At 40.2% G+C, this 16,393-nt stretch overlaps 2 protein-coding genes across 2 annotated transcripts; one reads left to right on the top strand and one right to left on the bottom strand.

The window, feature by feature from the left end:
• Positions 1–1,024: 1,024 nt before the first annotated feature.
• On the bottom strand, positions 1,025–5,901 carry rnasekb (ribonuclease, RNase K b). Its single transcript, XM_041801058.1, has 3 exons — positions 5,661–5,901; positions 3,764–3,846; positions 1,025–1,651 (listed from the first exon to the last, which is right to left on the bottom strand). The coding sequence occupies exons 1-3, from the start codon at positions 5,736–5,738 to the stop codon at positions 1,507–1,509; spliced, it is 306 nt and encodes a 101-aa protein (XP_041656992.1). The 5' UTR covers positions 5,739–5,901; the 3' UTR covers positions 1,025–1,506.
• Positions 5,902–5,975: 74 nt separating this feature from the next.
• On the top strand, positions 5,976–15,833 carry c12h17orf49 (chromosome 12 C17orf49 homolog). Its single transcript, XM_041801057.1, has 5 exons — positions 5,976–6,294; positions 8,080–8,174; positions 10,312–10,413; positions 10,969–11,303; positions 11,966–15,833. The coding sequence occupies exons 1-5, from the start codon at positions 6,274–6,276 to the stop codon at positions 12,028–12,030; spliced, it is 618 nt and encodes a 205-aa protein (XP_041656991.1). The 5' UTR covers positions 5,976–6,273; the 3' UTR covers positions 12,031–15,833.
• The last annotated feature ends 560 nt before the right edge of the window (positions 15,834–16,393 follow it).

The raw sequence follows: 16,393 nt of genomic DNA, 5'->3' as shown, positions 1-16,393 counted from the left end.
GTAAAAATTCCAGGGGTGCCAATACTTTGGTCCATGACTACATAGAGAAATATTTCAAGCCTTTATTTCTTGAAATGTTGATGATCATGGCTTACAGATAATGAAAACCCAAAATTCAGTGTCTCAGAAAATTAGAATATTACATAAGATCAATAAAAAATGTTTTAAACAGAAATGTCAGGCTTTTGAAAAGTCTGTTCATTTCTATGCATCAATACTTGGTTGGGCCTCCTTCTGCATGAATTACTGCATCAATGCGGCGTGGCATGGAGGCGATCAGCCTGTGGCACTGCTCAGGTGTAATGAAGCAGTGCTTTGATAGCGGCCTTCAGGTCATCTGCATTGTTGGGTCTGGTGTCTCTCATCTTCCATAGATTCTCTATGGGGTTCAGGTCAGAACCAAGCTCAGTAACACCATGGTCATTGAAGCGACTTTTGGTACCTTTGGCGGTATGGGCAGGTGCCAAGTCCTGCAGGAAACCAAAATCAGCATCTCCATAAAGCTGGTGTTGGCCCACTGTGTTTTCTGAAGTCCACAGTCAACACGGCCATCTACCAGGACATTTTAGAGACCTTCATGCTTCCTTCTGCTGACAAAAATCTCATTTTCAGTGGTTTTCAATGGGTTTTTGTCCTTAGGAACAAATGTGTCCGTTTTTGTGAGCTTAGTGATTTTAGGCTAATTTAAGAAACTGAGACAATTCTAAAAATCTTCCAAATAAATTCTCTCTGGTGAATTTGAGCTGAATTAATTTACAAAGTCAAAATTAAAAATGCTGAATGGGACTAGATGAGATGAGAATCAAAAACATTTAGCCCAACATGAAATCTGAAATGTACAGATGCTGGTTTGGGCCTTAGATTAAGTTTGCAGCTTCCCTCTAGTGACTGCTGCTTTTTATGCCCAGCAAATCCGTTTTTATGGTGTGACTTAATCTTTTGTCTTATTTAATTATTAATCTCCCTATTCTTCTAAAAACAGAGACCAAATAGTTAATTTTATAAAAATATGACAACAATGGTGTTTTAGTTTTCACACACACTTTATTGCAAGGCTATTCACCACAGAAGCATCACAAACAGCCAAAATATTTTACTTAACAACTGGAGTTTCACGGATCTTGATGTGTTTGTTTCAGCAGGAATAAAGATCAGAGAGTGGGAATAACAGAGCAGCTTGTGAGGAATCCCTCAGCTGACGGAGAATCTTACATTTGACTTTACTTGATTCGTGTATTTCTTACTCTGTGAATGTAAATCCAATTCAGTGACAAATCCATGTGGCACACAGGAAGAGGAAGAAGGCAGCAAGAATAACCTGCTCCAAGGAATGATGTCAAATTTCATCCGACAACAACAAACATTACACCAGACAACAAACACATTAAAGGTTCAACTCTAAAATAAATTATTCAGAAACATGTAAAACATGTAAAACACTCCACTGGTTCGCTGTACAGGAAGTAACGCTGACCTCCAGCTGCTGGTGTCACCAGCGCCGCAGCTTTATGTGACCATGTACTCCTGGCGTTTGTTCAGCCGTACCTGGCAGAGCGACACGGCGCCCACCGCCACGTAGACGGCGGCAGCGATGAAGCAGTTGATGCCGACCTGGTTGTAGAGACTGTAGATGTTCTGAGGAGGGTTTTTACTGCAAGGAAGAAGAAGACGGAAGTTACTGTGACGCAACCAGATCTGAAGTTCTAAGACTGCTAAACTTTATTTTTACAAATTGAGGATTTCTTTTTTTATCTGGATTTTCCAGTCAAAACGTTCTGCTGTCTGAGGGTGCACCATGAGATCAGAGCTAAATCCAGAGCCTGAAATCCAGACTTAAAAAAAAAACACTTTATGAAAAACATTCACCCCCTCAGATGGATTTCATGAATTGATCATGGTCAATATAACTGGACTTTTTAGACAAAAAACATCTTTAATGTCAAAGTGGAGATAATGCCACTTAAATAAAAATATGTAATACAAAATAAGCGACTGCAGAAATATTCACCCCCTTTAAAGTGGCTGAGCCAATCCAACAGAGGTTCAGACAGTTGGTGCTAGTAGTCTCACAGTTCATGACTGTAGTACAAAGACACCTGTGTCTGGAAGTTCCAGCCACTGGTTCGTCAGTATTCATGGCTACCATTACACCCTGAAGACAAAAGAACACTCAGAGAAAAGGTTGTTGAAAAGTCTGAGTCAGAGGATGGAGACAGAAACATCTCCAAGTCTCTGAACATCCCCCAGAGTTCAGTTAAATCCATCATGAAGAAATGAAGGAATATGTCACATGTGTAAATCTGCCTAGATCAGACCGTCCTCACACACTGAGTGGGCGTGCAAGAAGGAGACTAGTGAGAGAGGACACCAAGACACCTATGACTACTCTGAAGGAGCTCCAAGCTTCAGCAGCTGAGATGGAGAGACTCTGCAGACAACAACTGTTGGCCGGGTTCTTCACCAGTCAGAGCTTTATGGGAGAGTGGCAAAGAGAAAGACACTGTTGAAGAAAACTCAGATTCAATCTGGACTAGAGTTCACCAGAAGGACTGTGGGAGACTCCATGGTCAAGAGGAAGAAAGGTCTTTGGTCTGATGAGACCAGAATGGAGCTTTGAGACCATCAGACAAGACGCCAAACACTGACATCACCACGAACACACCATCCCCACTGTGGAGCACGCTGGTGGCAGCATCATGCTGTGGGGATGCTTCTCAGCTGCTGGCCCTGGAAGGCTTGTAAAGGTAGAGGGGGAAATGAATCCTGGAGGACAATCTTCATCAGTCTGACAGAGAAAGCTACACATAAAATGGTTTAAACACAACACGGGGAATGTTCTGGAGTGGCCGAGTCAAAGCCCAGACCTCGATCCAATAGAGATTAGTGTCTGGACTTAAAAAGGTCTGTTCACACCTGATCCCTGATCAACCTGACAGAGCTTGAGCAGTTTATCAAAGAAGAATGGAGTAAAATGATAAAGTCCAGATGTTTAAGCCTATCCACACAGAAAATATTACAGAATATTTATGCAGTCACTTATTTTACATGACAGATCTTTTATTTAATTGACATTACTTTGTAAAAATCTGTTTTCACTTTAACATTAAAGAGCTCTTTTGATTTTTTTTTTGGACAATGATTGATTTGAACAATTAATAAAAGGGTAAAACATCCAAAGGGGTCAGTACTTTTATAGGCACTGCATCACACAAGAGGGGAAGATGTCCATGTAAGCAGCACTGACAGTGGGTCTAATTATATTTAGGGCACGAGCACAAACCTCAGAGCGAGGACTAGGATTGTGAGTGAAGTCCTTCTGTTGCCCAAGATCCTTAATAACTGCTTTTCAGATCTTTATCATAACTGCATGACTTTGTAAACTCAAAAATCCAGATTTTTTTTCTTCAAAAGTATCAAAAAGATCCTTTTCTGAAAAGTGAAAAAAATGAAATTCTGAATTGATTCAAAATGTGTGAACTGTTAAAATTGTGGAAAAAACAATCTACTACTTCTGAATCCTGAGAGTAGAGAAGCATTCAGGGAAAAAGTTTAAAAAGCTCACACAGAAAAGGGGCAGACATGGGTTAAAAACCTGGATGTGAGATGGTCTGTTTCCACCAAACAGTTCTGTCTGCTTCAGCGCTACCTGTGGAAGTTAACCCTGATCTTTGCTGCTTCCATAGCTGACGTCCATCCAGTCTCACTCATTGTAAGGAGGAAACAAACAGGTTTTTATCGGATTCATGACTTTGTGAGAACTTACTCTCCGCGGATGTCCTCCTCAGTGAACGGGACGTCCTCGATCAACACCGCTGACTTGGCGCTGAAGAAGATTCCCAGCATCGCCTGCAAGAACAGAGTGGCTCAACATGAGGCTCGGGGACATAACCGGCCCTGTGTTCTAGTCTCTCTGGACCATAATTAACTAAATGAAGATTACGTATTTTTACATTAAGTTGCTATATTTGGACAAGAGGTTGGAGCTGCAGAGTTTTTCTTGCTCCTCTCCAGCTCCATAGAGTGCTGTGAAAAAGAATCTGTCAGCTTCCTGCTTTCATATTTTTGCATATTTGTCACATGCTGTTAGAAAAAAGCAGCTTACAAGACACATGACATGAACCACATGTTATATTAAGAACACCCACTAGCCCAGTGATACTCAACGTGTGGCTCTTCTGTGATGATTTGTGGCTCTTTTATGTCTTAATTTGAAACATTATTCCTTCAGAAAAACTTTAAAAGGGAAACTTAGACCTCAGAAATCATCCGTTATAAGTCACATTAATCAGTTTGTTTCCCACACTTATACAGTTGGGTTTAATTGTCAACTTTTAAATTTGTCTGTATATTTCCATTGCCCAGCAAATAGTAAAAAGCAGGATAAAAGAGTCAAAAATGGGACAAAAAGAAGTGGCAAAAGTGGGCTTAAGCAGTAAAAAATTGATTAAAAGTGGCAAAAAATGCAAATAAGGGCAATGAAAATATACAGACAAATTTAAAAGTTGAAAATTAAAGCCAACAGTATAAATGCGGGATACAAACTGATTAATGTGACTTGCAATGGATAATTTCTGACGTCATAGTTTCCTTTATTTAAGGTTTTCTTTTCACTGGGGGGCCTGCTCCTCCCTTAGAAATGTCCAAATGGTCCAGCTCTGCAAAATAATGCAAGTCAATTTAGTAAGAATAATGCTCAGAAATGGGGAAATAATGGTTCAAATGCAGTGACATCTTTAAAAACGAGGAAACATTTGTTGCTTGGTGAGCTGGTTAAGGGGGGCCCGGTGTAATAGTCTTTCTGGGGGTGCTAAATCCCTAGCTACGCCCCTGGTGAGGGGCTAGTGCAGTGTTCCTCAACCCCGCTCAACCAAAGAGACAAACCGCTGAAAAATACATTTGCAAGAGACACAATCTAACCTCTTGCTGATATTTGCCATTTTTACCCAACTCTCTGCTGTTTTTTGCCCATTTTACTCACTTTTCACTCGTTTTTTTCCCCACGTTTTTGCAGCTATTTGACTATTTTTGCAACTTGATCCGCTTTTTTTTGCCACTTTTTGACCATTTTTGCTGTTTATACTTAAAAACAGAATAAAACCCTTTTGACACTATAAACTGAAACGGGACCAAGAAGTTGAATGAAACCCTTCAAAATAAAATGGAAATGTGCAGTAATGTGGGAAGTCGAGGATAAACCCATCATGACATGAGATTAAATCAATCAGGGACAGTGAGTCATGTGACCAGTGAGGACCTGGCTCTAGTTTCCTCCAGTTTTCAGAAATTAAAAACTGTATATTTCCCAGTATTGGGCCCTCTATCTCTGAACTAAGTCAGTACTAAAGCAGGTAGCTTGTGTGTCGTGATGTCGTCAGTTAAACACATATTTAGCTGATTTAAAGAAAGGATCTGTATCGATTATTAGAACAGTATACTGATCTAGTCTAACAGCTTGGCCTGCTCGGTCTCCGTCTATTTACTGAAACAGACGTTATGATCGATAATTGTTCGACATCTCGAACTTCGACGTTTTAAATGTAATAAAATCATTGAAAAGCGCCACCACCAACAGACAAGTTTGATTATTTGGAGAGAGACGTTATCTCTATGAATGGTTCACCAGCTTCCAGGAAATAGCCTGATCCTCCGCCGTCGCTTACCAGCATTATGACCCCCCAGATGCTGATCACGATCCCGCACGCGGCCATCTTCGGTCCGCAGAACAGAAGCGACGGCATGTCGGCTCTCGGCGTCGGTGTGAGCGATTAATCAGAACGTGGTTTGATTTTTAAATCACTAAATAAACTGGAAATGTTCCATCGAAGGACGACAGAGCCCTGCAGTCAGCTGATCCTCATCACTCGGCTTTACTCGGTGGGTTTCGGCATCTGTCGTGAGCCCGCAGCGCAATCGACCAATGAAAGTGCTCGATGTGACACACCCCGCCTTTTCCGGTGAGACTGACCAATGGGGTTGGTGTTTGAAAGTAGCGCAACATTTCCTTTATCCAGTCTGCCTTTGTTGTCCTAAATTTGAGTTAAATAAGTCAATATGTAAATATAATTATTCAGTTTCGATCTGATTTATCTAATCACGTATTATTCTCCTACATTTTCTTGTTTTAAAATCTTACCGAGCTTTCTATGGAAGCCCGTTAACGACACTGAGCTAGCTAGCGTTACAGGAGCTAACTTTAGCTAGCAGCTAGCGCTGGTTTTCATTGTTTTGATTGAAGAAGAAGTTAAATAAAAGACATTCAGGTGTTTCACCGCGATGACGTCAGCATCTGCAAAGGTAAGACACCCATGAAACACTAGACTCACCTGTAAGAAAAACAGCAGAGTGGTTTTAAGCGACTTCATCACTGTAAACCTAGCATGATGCTGCTGTAAACAGAAGTCCATTCACAAATCAGATACTTAAATTAAAGTTCAGTTTATTTAATGAATATTTCATTAAGACTGATTCAACTGACTGCTTTTAAACCAGCACTGTCTGATGCTAATTTCGGCATGATATTACTCTATCATAAAATAATAGAAAATATAAATACAAGTTAAAACGTCAGAATCTTTTTATAATACCTGTAGACCCTGAGACAAGCGCTGTAGAGAGAAATGAGCACATTAAACACCCAGGCAAACCCTTGCACACTGTCTACACTGCACAAATATTTAGATTTAGTAGGGATGCACGATATTGGATTTTCGCCGATACTGATACATAAATATGTTTTACATAACTAAAACTTCCGTCCTTTTAACATAATTTTAGGTTTGAGGATGAAAAAAAACATTTGTTTTTTTCTTAAAACACACTTTAAACCATTAAAGCCTGAAAACACAAATTAGAGCCAGAAAATTCTATTTTTTGGAACTGAAATGTTTATTTCACTTTCTACTGAAATCTCCAAAATTCCAAATTTCCATGAAATTTAACATATATATTATTAGTGCTGTAAAAGGATTAAAATTTGTAATCAGATTAATCACGGGGTTGCTGTGGATTAATTTCAATTAATCATGATTAAATGTCATTCATTTTGAATCTATATTAATCGTGTTTCATTTTGCATAAGCAAACAGACACAAGAAAGAAGGGAATATATGTGCCAGGGCTATTCAATTACAAATTCAACTGGGCCAAATTTTAAAATAAAGAAATGTAGCTGGGCCGGACATGTTCAGTACCCAGTAAGCAGCTGGTAATGTCAAATTTTGAAACAATACAGATCAATTTGATGAAAAATATTCACTTTTATTAGTAGTCTCCCTTTTAAATTTGGCAACATGACAAAAGCACATCAAAAAGTGCATAAAAACACAACAACAGAACAGAGCTGTATTTGAACATAACATGAGGCAGTAGAATTTTTTTTCACCTGAATAAAAATAAAATGAATAGAATGAAAAAAAATAAATGAAGTTCTGTCAATAATTTTGGATCAACGACCCATTTGCGCATGCTCGGTAGCCCTACTTGGACAAACTGCCCGAAATGCGTTGCCAGAGACATTTCAGGGATTTTGAGTTTTTCTACGCTGTAGATGGGTTAGTTGTGTTAAAATTTTTAATCAGATTAGTCATGATGGTGGATAAATCTGCATTAATGCGTCAATTTTGACAGCCCTAATATGTATCGCATTTGATACATTAGGTGTTTTTGGTAACTGAAAATCCATTTGAGGGCGTTTTTATCATTTATCAGATTGTATTCAGAATTTTTTTGTTTTAGGTATCATAAAAGTATGTATCAAATATGATACAACAGGCTTTAAGGGGTTAAAATTAAAAGAATGGGAATGAATAAAGAAAAAGATCTCAACTTACATAGTTCTGTCGGTTCAGCCTAAAACTCCACCAATTTATTAGGATATATGGACAGATTTTACTGTTGATATTTGCTGATATTCACGGCCAAAATATCGGATGTAAATATATGAAAAATGTTGATATCTGCTGAAACCGATACTGGGTGGATAATATCATGTATCCCTAATATATATAGCCGTTGTCTTCCATTATTTTGTCTTGATTGCCCCTTCAAACCTAGAACCATCTTTGCTTATCTCCTCTGCAGGTCGGGGAGATTTTCTCTGCAGCCGGTGCTGCTTTCACCAAACTGGGAGAGCTAACCATGCAGCTGCACCCAGTGTCTGACTCCAGCCCTGCAGGGTGAGACCAACACACTGAGACTTGACTTCTCTGTAACCCTGATCACTGAGACTTGACTTCTCTGTAACCCTGACCACTGAGACTTGACTTCTCTGTAACCCTGACCACTGAGACTTGACTTCTCTGTAACCCTGACCACTGAGACTTGACTTCTCTGTAACCCTGACCACTGAGACTTGACTTCTCTGTAACCCTGATCACTGAGACTTGACTTCTCTGTAACCCTGATCACTGAGACTTGACTTCTCTGTAACCCTGACCACTGAGACTTGACTTCTCTGTAACCCTGATCACTGAGACTTTACTTCTCTGTAACCCTGATCACTGAGACTTTACTTCTCTGTAACCCTGATCACTGAGACTTGACTTCTCTGTAACCCTGATCACTGAGACTTGACTTCTCTGTAACCCTGATCACTGAGACTTTACTTCTCTGTAACCCTGACCACTGAGACTTGACTTCTCTGTAACCCTGACCACTGAGACTTTACTTCTCTGTAACCCTGATCACTGAGACTTGACTTCTCTGTAACCCTGATCACTGAGACTTTACTTCTCTGTAACCCTGACCACTGAGACTTGACTTCTCTGTAACCCTGATCACTGAGACTTGACTTCTCTGTAACCCTGACCACTGAGACTTGACTTCTCTGTAACCCTGACCACTGAGACTTTACTTCTCTGTAACCCTGACCACTGAGACTTGACTTCTCTGTAACACTGATCACACTCTCGATGCCTGACCTGGTTTAGTGGCAGGAGGACGTGTCACAACTGATTGTTTAAATTATCCTGACTTTCACTCTTCCAGACCTACATTGTGCTGCTAACCCTGAGTTAATGTTGTAATATTTTTATGCCAGAAGCCTTTTATTTTTGGGTTGTCCGTCTATCTGTGCATTCACTCTGCAGACATCTTAGGTCATCACTAGCCTTTTGGTTCTAACAGAGTTTAATGACGGTCAATTTTAGAACTCTTTTGTTCATGATATACGTACAGTACATTCAGAAAGTAGTTAGAGCCCTTTATTTGTTTCAGTTTATGTGGCTGACTGATACTAAAGTCAATTAAATTCATTTTTATTTTTAAACTACTCTCAGTACCAGATCATAACAGAATGAAAACAGAATTTTAGACATTTTTGCAAATTTGAAAAAACAACAACAAAAAAACCTAAATATCACATTGACATCAGCATTCAGACCCTTTACTCAGTTCTCAGTTGAAGTGTCTTTGGCAGAAATCACAGTCTGAGGTCTTTTTTAATTTGACACAACAAGCTTTGTTCACTTGGACCAAGAGATTTTATTCTTCTTTGCAAATCCTCAGTCTGATTAACCTTGCAAAGCAGATGAATATGTCCATTTCCGTGTTTCTCACTGGCGAATCCATCTCGCAAAGCTCCTGTCTGAACAGTTTGGGCCCGGTTAGAAAGTGACAGGACCAATCAGAGTACTTTCGGGTGTGGTGGAGTCGTGACGTAAACAAGCAGCAACAAGAGGCCGGACTTTGTAGTCCTTGCTGTGGTCTCAGGGTCTTTGTCATGTTGGAAGATGAACCTTCAGCCCAGTCTGAGGACCTGAGCGCTGTGGGACAGGTTTCCAGTGAGGATATCTCTGTACTTAGCTCCACTCAGCTCTCCCTCAACCCTGACCAGTCTCCCAGTCTCGGCTGTTGAAACCCCCACAGCATGATGCTGGCACCACCATGCTTCACTGTAGGGGTGGTGTTGGGCAGGTGATGAGCGATGCCTGGTTTCCCCCAGACATAATGTTTAGAATTGAGCTCTGCAGCTCCTCTGACCTCATGGTTTTTGCTCTGATATCATTGTCAGCTGTGAGGCCTTCTATATAAATAACGTCCAGTCAGTTTAATTTAGCACATGTAGACTCAAGTCAAGGTGTAGAAACATCTCTGCAAAGATCAGGGACATGGAGGAACCTGAGCTACATATACTGATGTCACTGTGATATTTCAGAATTTCTAAAATTCTTACTTTGGTATTTAAAGGTGGAATATTGCGACTGATGTGTTCTCACATTTGATTTAGGAATTCTTGTAGTAAAACTGTAATTTAGGTGGTGTAATCACATAAAGGATTGGGTTTATGTTCTAAACGTGTGCATGTTTCCTCAGAGCTAAGTGGACTGAGACGGAGATTGAGATGCTGCGTTTGGCGGTGCGTCGGTTTGGAGACGACTTGAACAACATCAGCACGGTGATCAAAGAGAGGACAGTGTATGACTCTTTAACTTTTACTTATTTTTTTGTGATTATAAAAGATATTTCTTTTTTTTTTTAATTTGATGAAGATAGAAACATGGTGAGAGTTTGACTCTGTTAACCGCATGGCTGTCTGTGTATTATCAGGGATTCATGGCTAAACTGAAACGTAAGATTTAGTATTCTACATCACCTCTAACTGGCCCAAAAGGAACGGCTTCAAGTTTTTCTAAACCACCAGCGTGCAAAGAGCTTCACAAAGTTTGCATACACACCACAGTCCTCCCAGTATGACCATTTATCAGAGAAATTAGCGCTGTTCTTGTTTATTGTCTTCTCTATAAACAGTCCTATAATATTAGACATGAACAGGCTTTTTGTGTAAACTACAGCTGTGTGAACTCTGTTGCTGAGTAAAACTCTGCTTGTTAAACACTGAGAGAGATGTAGAAACAGGAGAGAGCATGCACATGTATGGTAAATATAGCTGGAAATAAAAACCCTAAAACATTAAGAGTTGACTTTTAAACTCAGCATTTGAGCGTTTAAAAAACCGTGTGTCCCCCGCAGCGCTCAGATCAAGAGTACGGTGAAGAGGAAGCTGTACGAGGACAGCAGAGTCCCCATCTCCTCTGAGTCCCCCAAGAAGACCGTCAAGAAAACTGCCGTAGCCATGACGACGGCTCTGCCTCCAGCCGCTCCGGCTATGATCGCCGTGCCCACCTCGCAGGTCGTCGTGGCGACGGGGATGCAGAACAGTCCTTCTCTGGCCCCGCCCATTAAGAAACAGAAGACCGCGGATGTGACGCTGAGCGCGCTGAACGACTCGGACGTGAACAGCGACCTGGTGGACATCGAGGGACTCGGGGACGGCTCGACCAGCAAGAAGCTCAACTTTGACCAAGGTCAGTGCTAATCAGATTAGAAAAAAGACGCATCGTCAAATATTAGACGATTCTGTGGAGAAAAAACAGAGCATCAAATAAAGACCTCTGATAGTCTGAAGGTTTCTATTTCACATGAAAACCTCGGTTTGGTGGTTGTCAAGCGATATGAAGGTGTAGTTTTAAGGAGAAGGAGGTGCTGCAGCTCCACATAGTGGTCAATGATGGCTGCTACTGTCCTAAGCTCTCGCTACCTTCTGTACCAGTCATGTGACTGAAACCCTGAATAGAGTGAGTTTTTAATCAGTGGCTGATGGTGGCTTCTGTTGTGATCATTTTGACGTGTCTCAGTATTTTACACCAGTCAGTGGGTCAAGGAAACTTCTTAGGCAAATATTTGCATTAAAATGTCTTATACACCAGATTTAACTGTTCTTATTGTGTAAAACAGAAGAAGCTTGAGGTTAAAACCGAAATAAGATGAAACCAGACAGTTTGCTATTTTAATGACTAAATATCAGAAAGAATCAAGCATATTTTCTAAAATCCCGTTAAGTCATGAGACGAGGCTTTAGAGAGGAATGAACAGTCTCATTTCTGTTGACTACAGCTTTACTTTCAGACTTTTAGAAATGAATTGATTTGGTTTGAGCTTTGAATCTTGAATATTTTTGTTTCCTCAGAGAGTCTGAACCTCGACTCGAGCCTCATCATGAACTCCAGTGACCTCCCGCTGCTGTCCCGCTGACCTCTGACCTCTCAGCATCACGCCAAGAAATTAACTTTCTTTTAGTTTATTTTAAACACTTTTATGTTTGAATCCTGTTACCTGACGCTCATCTGTCAATACTTGATAACAAAAACTTTTAAGTTTAAAGGAAAATTTTTACTTTAAGTTAAACCCTTTACATTTAAGCTTCCATGTGAAGTTTACGTCACATTTAGATGTGAAACTTTACATTCAAGTCTAACCAGTCCAGTTCAGACTGAAGGTTTCTGAAGCATCAACTGTTGTAGAACATCACAGCTAATACCGTTACCGTACGGTTAAAAACACTTTAAAGGTCACATATTATGCAAAATACACTTTTTCAGGCTTTTTTAACAAAAATATGTGCTCCACAATTCCCCCGTAGAATCAGACCCCGCCCCCCCCACACCACCTTTCAGAAAGTGTGTGCTGAAACAAGCCGTTCTCACATTTTCCCCTCATGATGTCATGTGGGGAGTTAGTCCCGCCCCCAGGTTCAGTTGAGTGCCACATCCATTTCCATTGAGATGGGCGGAGTTAAGGGCGGAGTCAGACAGCTCATTTACATTTAAAAACACAGAAACAGCTGGTTCTGAGCAGGGCTGAAACAGAGGGGTCTTTAGACATGCAAACATCCAACACTAGAGTACAAAATGAACTTGTCCTAAAGGGTAAAATATGTGACCTTTAAAGTTTGGATCCTCCCATTTTTGAATGTTATCACCTTTGTTTTTTGACAAAAAAGAAAAAAAAAAGCAAAATTGCATTTATAGTGAGTAACTCACTCCAACTGTCCTCATTCCTATTATACGCTGTAAAATATTCTCAGCTACCAGTAGGGCTGGGCAATTAATCCAAAATTAGATTAAATCGCAGTACAGCTTGCTGCAGTTTTCAAATCACAAAAGGTGCAATTTTTCTTTCACCTGCAATAAAAATACCAGTTTATTTATTTTTTTACAGCAGAGATGTTATGTGTCACATAACTCTGCAATCATTCAAGTGGCTTTTTTTAGACTACGCTACAAAAAAATCCTGCTTTATTCATTTTAATACTTCTTTTCCAGTTTGCCATATGAGTCAAAATCATCACAAATCTGTTTTTTTTTTTTTTTTTTTTTATTGTTCAGCTCTTGTGTAGTCTGAAAGTGTGTTGGTTGTAATATAGAATGCTTTATTGCTTGTGTTTGTTGGAAAATGCATGAGATGAGGAACTTAAGGAATAATCGCATTTCAGATCGCCGTCGTAATATTGGATAAAAAAAAAATCGCAATTAGATTATTTTCCCAAATCGTTCAGCCCTAGCTACCAGACAGGTATGAGAAGAGGAAACTGAAGCACAGCGAGGCGTTGCTATAGAAACGGTCCACTGCGCACCCCCCCCCAGTTCTAGTGATGTAAACCCACAGGCTTTCTGATGGTTGTAAAGCAACAGATCTTGTTTAATCTGGTCTGTTGGTGAATCTTTGGTCTGAACTGGATTTAGGATCTCATGTGAAGTTAAACTTTTCTATTTGTCCATGAAACATGAAAACGTTCTTTACTTTTTTATTTCCCTTTTTTGTTTTGTAACGTTTCCCTTCTCCCATCAGTGTATAAAGTGACATTTTATTCTTTCTATTTTAAGTTTAAATGTTAAAAACGCTGCATTTAAAAGACCAAAAATCAAAGGAGATTTTAATATTTTGTTAAAGATTTATTTACAGATGAGCTTCAGGTCAGGTTTCTGTTAGTTTTGCCTTGTTAGAATCTTATTATTTTATCAGAGACGCCGTGTTTGAAAACCATCTGAGGGTGGTTTTATGATCGGGACCTGGACCTGGATCTGAGTGACCGTACAAGCCAGATTAATGTGGGACATACCCATGGGACATATATTCACATCTGTGTGGGCAACACCCCATAGGCGGAGTTTAGGAGGGGCGGAGCCCTGAAAAAAACCCAGAGGGTGATTGGATGAACAGTCACTGTCATCACAGGCCAATCAGAGTGACAAGACGTGACGTAGTGGGCGTGGACCGCTGTTGAAGAATAAACTCAGAGAGGCCCAGGATTGTTCACTCTGAGTGGAGCCAGCTGATGAATGAAACTTTCACTGATGCTGGTTAGGGTTAGGGCTTATAGTTAGAGGTTAGAGGTCAGCGTAGTAGAAGAGCAAAAACACCAAGAAAAGCCTCCAGTGTGGCTCTTTGCTCTTCTTTAATAAATGTCCAGTTCAGATCCATGCTTATATCTTCACCGGCTGCCATTGTTTACAGCTTTACAGCTAAACCACACCCACAGCTACCGCCCCTTTCTCCTCAAATGATGCTGATTGGCCTGGTCATTCTCTGACCAGGAACAGGTGAATCAGCTTTGCAGGATGGATCCACCTGAGGACAGACCTGGAATCTAGACCGTGCTGGGATCTAGGAGTCTGGTTGATTTGATCATTGTGAAAACAAACGTTCTGAAGATGTGAACAGAAGCGTGCCGGGTCACTCGTCAGTGAGTGGAGCTGTAAAATCATTTCTAAACGTCTCCCGCCTGTTTCTTCCTCCGAGCTCCGCTGATGTAGAAGTAGACGAAGTGATAAAAACATCCAGAGGAGCAGGATGGACTCAAAGATCTGCATTAAGATGTCCGCCTGAGTGGCCGCCATCGCTGTCTTTCCTTTTTGGCGGATTCTCAGACCAATCATGAAAATAAGCAGCTACTGTATCAGACTGTACACACCCAGTGAGCGATGTTAGCGATGTGACAGCAGACCAGCAGAGATGAAGCGACCGATCACGCCTGATGTGGAGGCGCCCTGAAAGCATGGCGGTAAAAACGGGATCAGAATGTCTTAGACATGAGGAAACGTTTCTTCACTGTTGCTCTTCGATATTCTGATTTAGAGCGATCTCATGTTCAAACAGATTTTTAATCTGAAATAAGAAATTTAACTTCAGACACGGGCTGTTTCCCTGATTATGGTTTAAAAATATGAAATCCTGCCCTGGCACTTCATATTTATTTTTAGAATCAAACACCAAACTGTTTCTCATCCTGTTGGTTTTGTCAAAAAAGGAAGATCAAAGAACAACACTGGTGACCTAACATTCTTTTTTCCCTTTGTGTGACCTGCTGCAGTTGTTGTGGAAGAACAGAATGTTACATCACCACTTTTCTGTTCTTTGATCTTTTTTTGTGTTTAACACAAATTTTTTTTAAAGGTTTATTTTGGGCATTTTCGTGCCTTGATTTGATAGAAGAGGACAGTGGATAGAGTCGGGAACGGGGGAGAGACATACAGTAAAGGGCCATCCGCACACATGGGGGTGCCTCAACCACTCGGCCACCTACGCCCCCATCATTTTTTTAAAATGCTGAATATAACCGAGCTCAACAGAGCCCACGTTTTCAGCACCACTGGTTCCTGAAGTAAAATTGACCTTTCCAATCCCTGTAGACATTTAGTAAAATCCTTCTGACAACACTTTTAATGCATGAACACTCGTGTCTGATTTGGCCTTAAAAACGGCGCTGAAAAACCGAAAGTACTAGACTGTGTACACGTCTCTTTACAAGGAGGGAGAGATTACATATCCCACAATCCATTGTGATTCCTGTTGTTTGTTTCAGACAGCTTTTAAGCTTTAAAGCCACACTGGTACCTTTGACCATCTCTGTTGTGGTGTCTATATTCTAAATGATATGTTAGATCAGTGTTACTCAACCCAACTCAACCCAAGAGCCAAATTGTTGAAAAATACATTTGCAAGAGCCACAATCTAAGTGGTGAAAAGTGACAATAGAAATAAGTTAAAGGTAACAAAAATGGTCAAAAAGCAGCAAAAACTGGGAGAAAAGTTGCAAAAAAATCAGTGAAAAGTGACTAAAATAAGCAAAAATCTAAAAAAAAGGTGGGAGAAATGGGCAAAAAGTGGCATTTCATTGCAAAAGACAGCTTTAATGGGCAAGAAGTGGCAAAAAAGGGCAAAAAAATTGCAGAAAGCTGGATAAAAATGTCAAAAAATGGGCTAAAAGCAGTGAAATTGGAATTAAAGTAGAAAAAAATTGCAAATAAGGGCAACAAATAAGGGAAAGCCTACACGTGGCTCTTTTGTAATGATTTGTGGCTCTTTTATGCTAAACTTTGACCTTAGAATTATCCATTCCAAGTCACATTAATCAGTTTGTTTCCCACACTTGTACAGTAGGCTTTAATTGTCAACCACATTATTTGTTTGTATACTTCCATTGCCCTTATTTGCAGTTTGCCCCTTATTTCCATTTTTTTGCAACCTTAAATCAATTTTGTGTTTCACCTATTCAAGCTGCCTTTTGCTCTAAAATGAATCTCACTGTTGAGCTCTGTATGACAGCCTGAAAGGA

Source organism: Cheilinus undulatus, linkage group 12, assembly GCF_018320785.1.
Source record: "Cheilinus undulatus linkage group 12, ASM1832078v1, whole genome shotgun sequence".
Classification (NCBI taxonomy): domain Eukaryota; kingdom Metazoa; phylum Chordata; class Actinopteri; order Labriformes; family Labridae; genus Cheilinus; species Cheilinus undulatus.
Note: the sequence above shows the minus strand (reverse complement) of the source record. Positions and strands in the feature narration are given on the sequence as shown.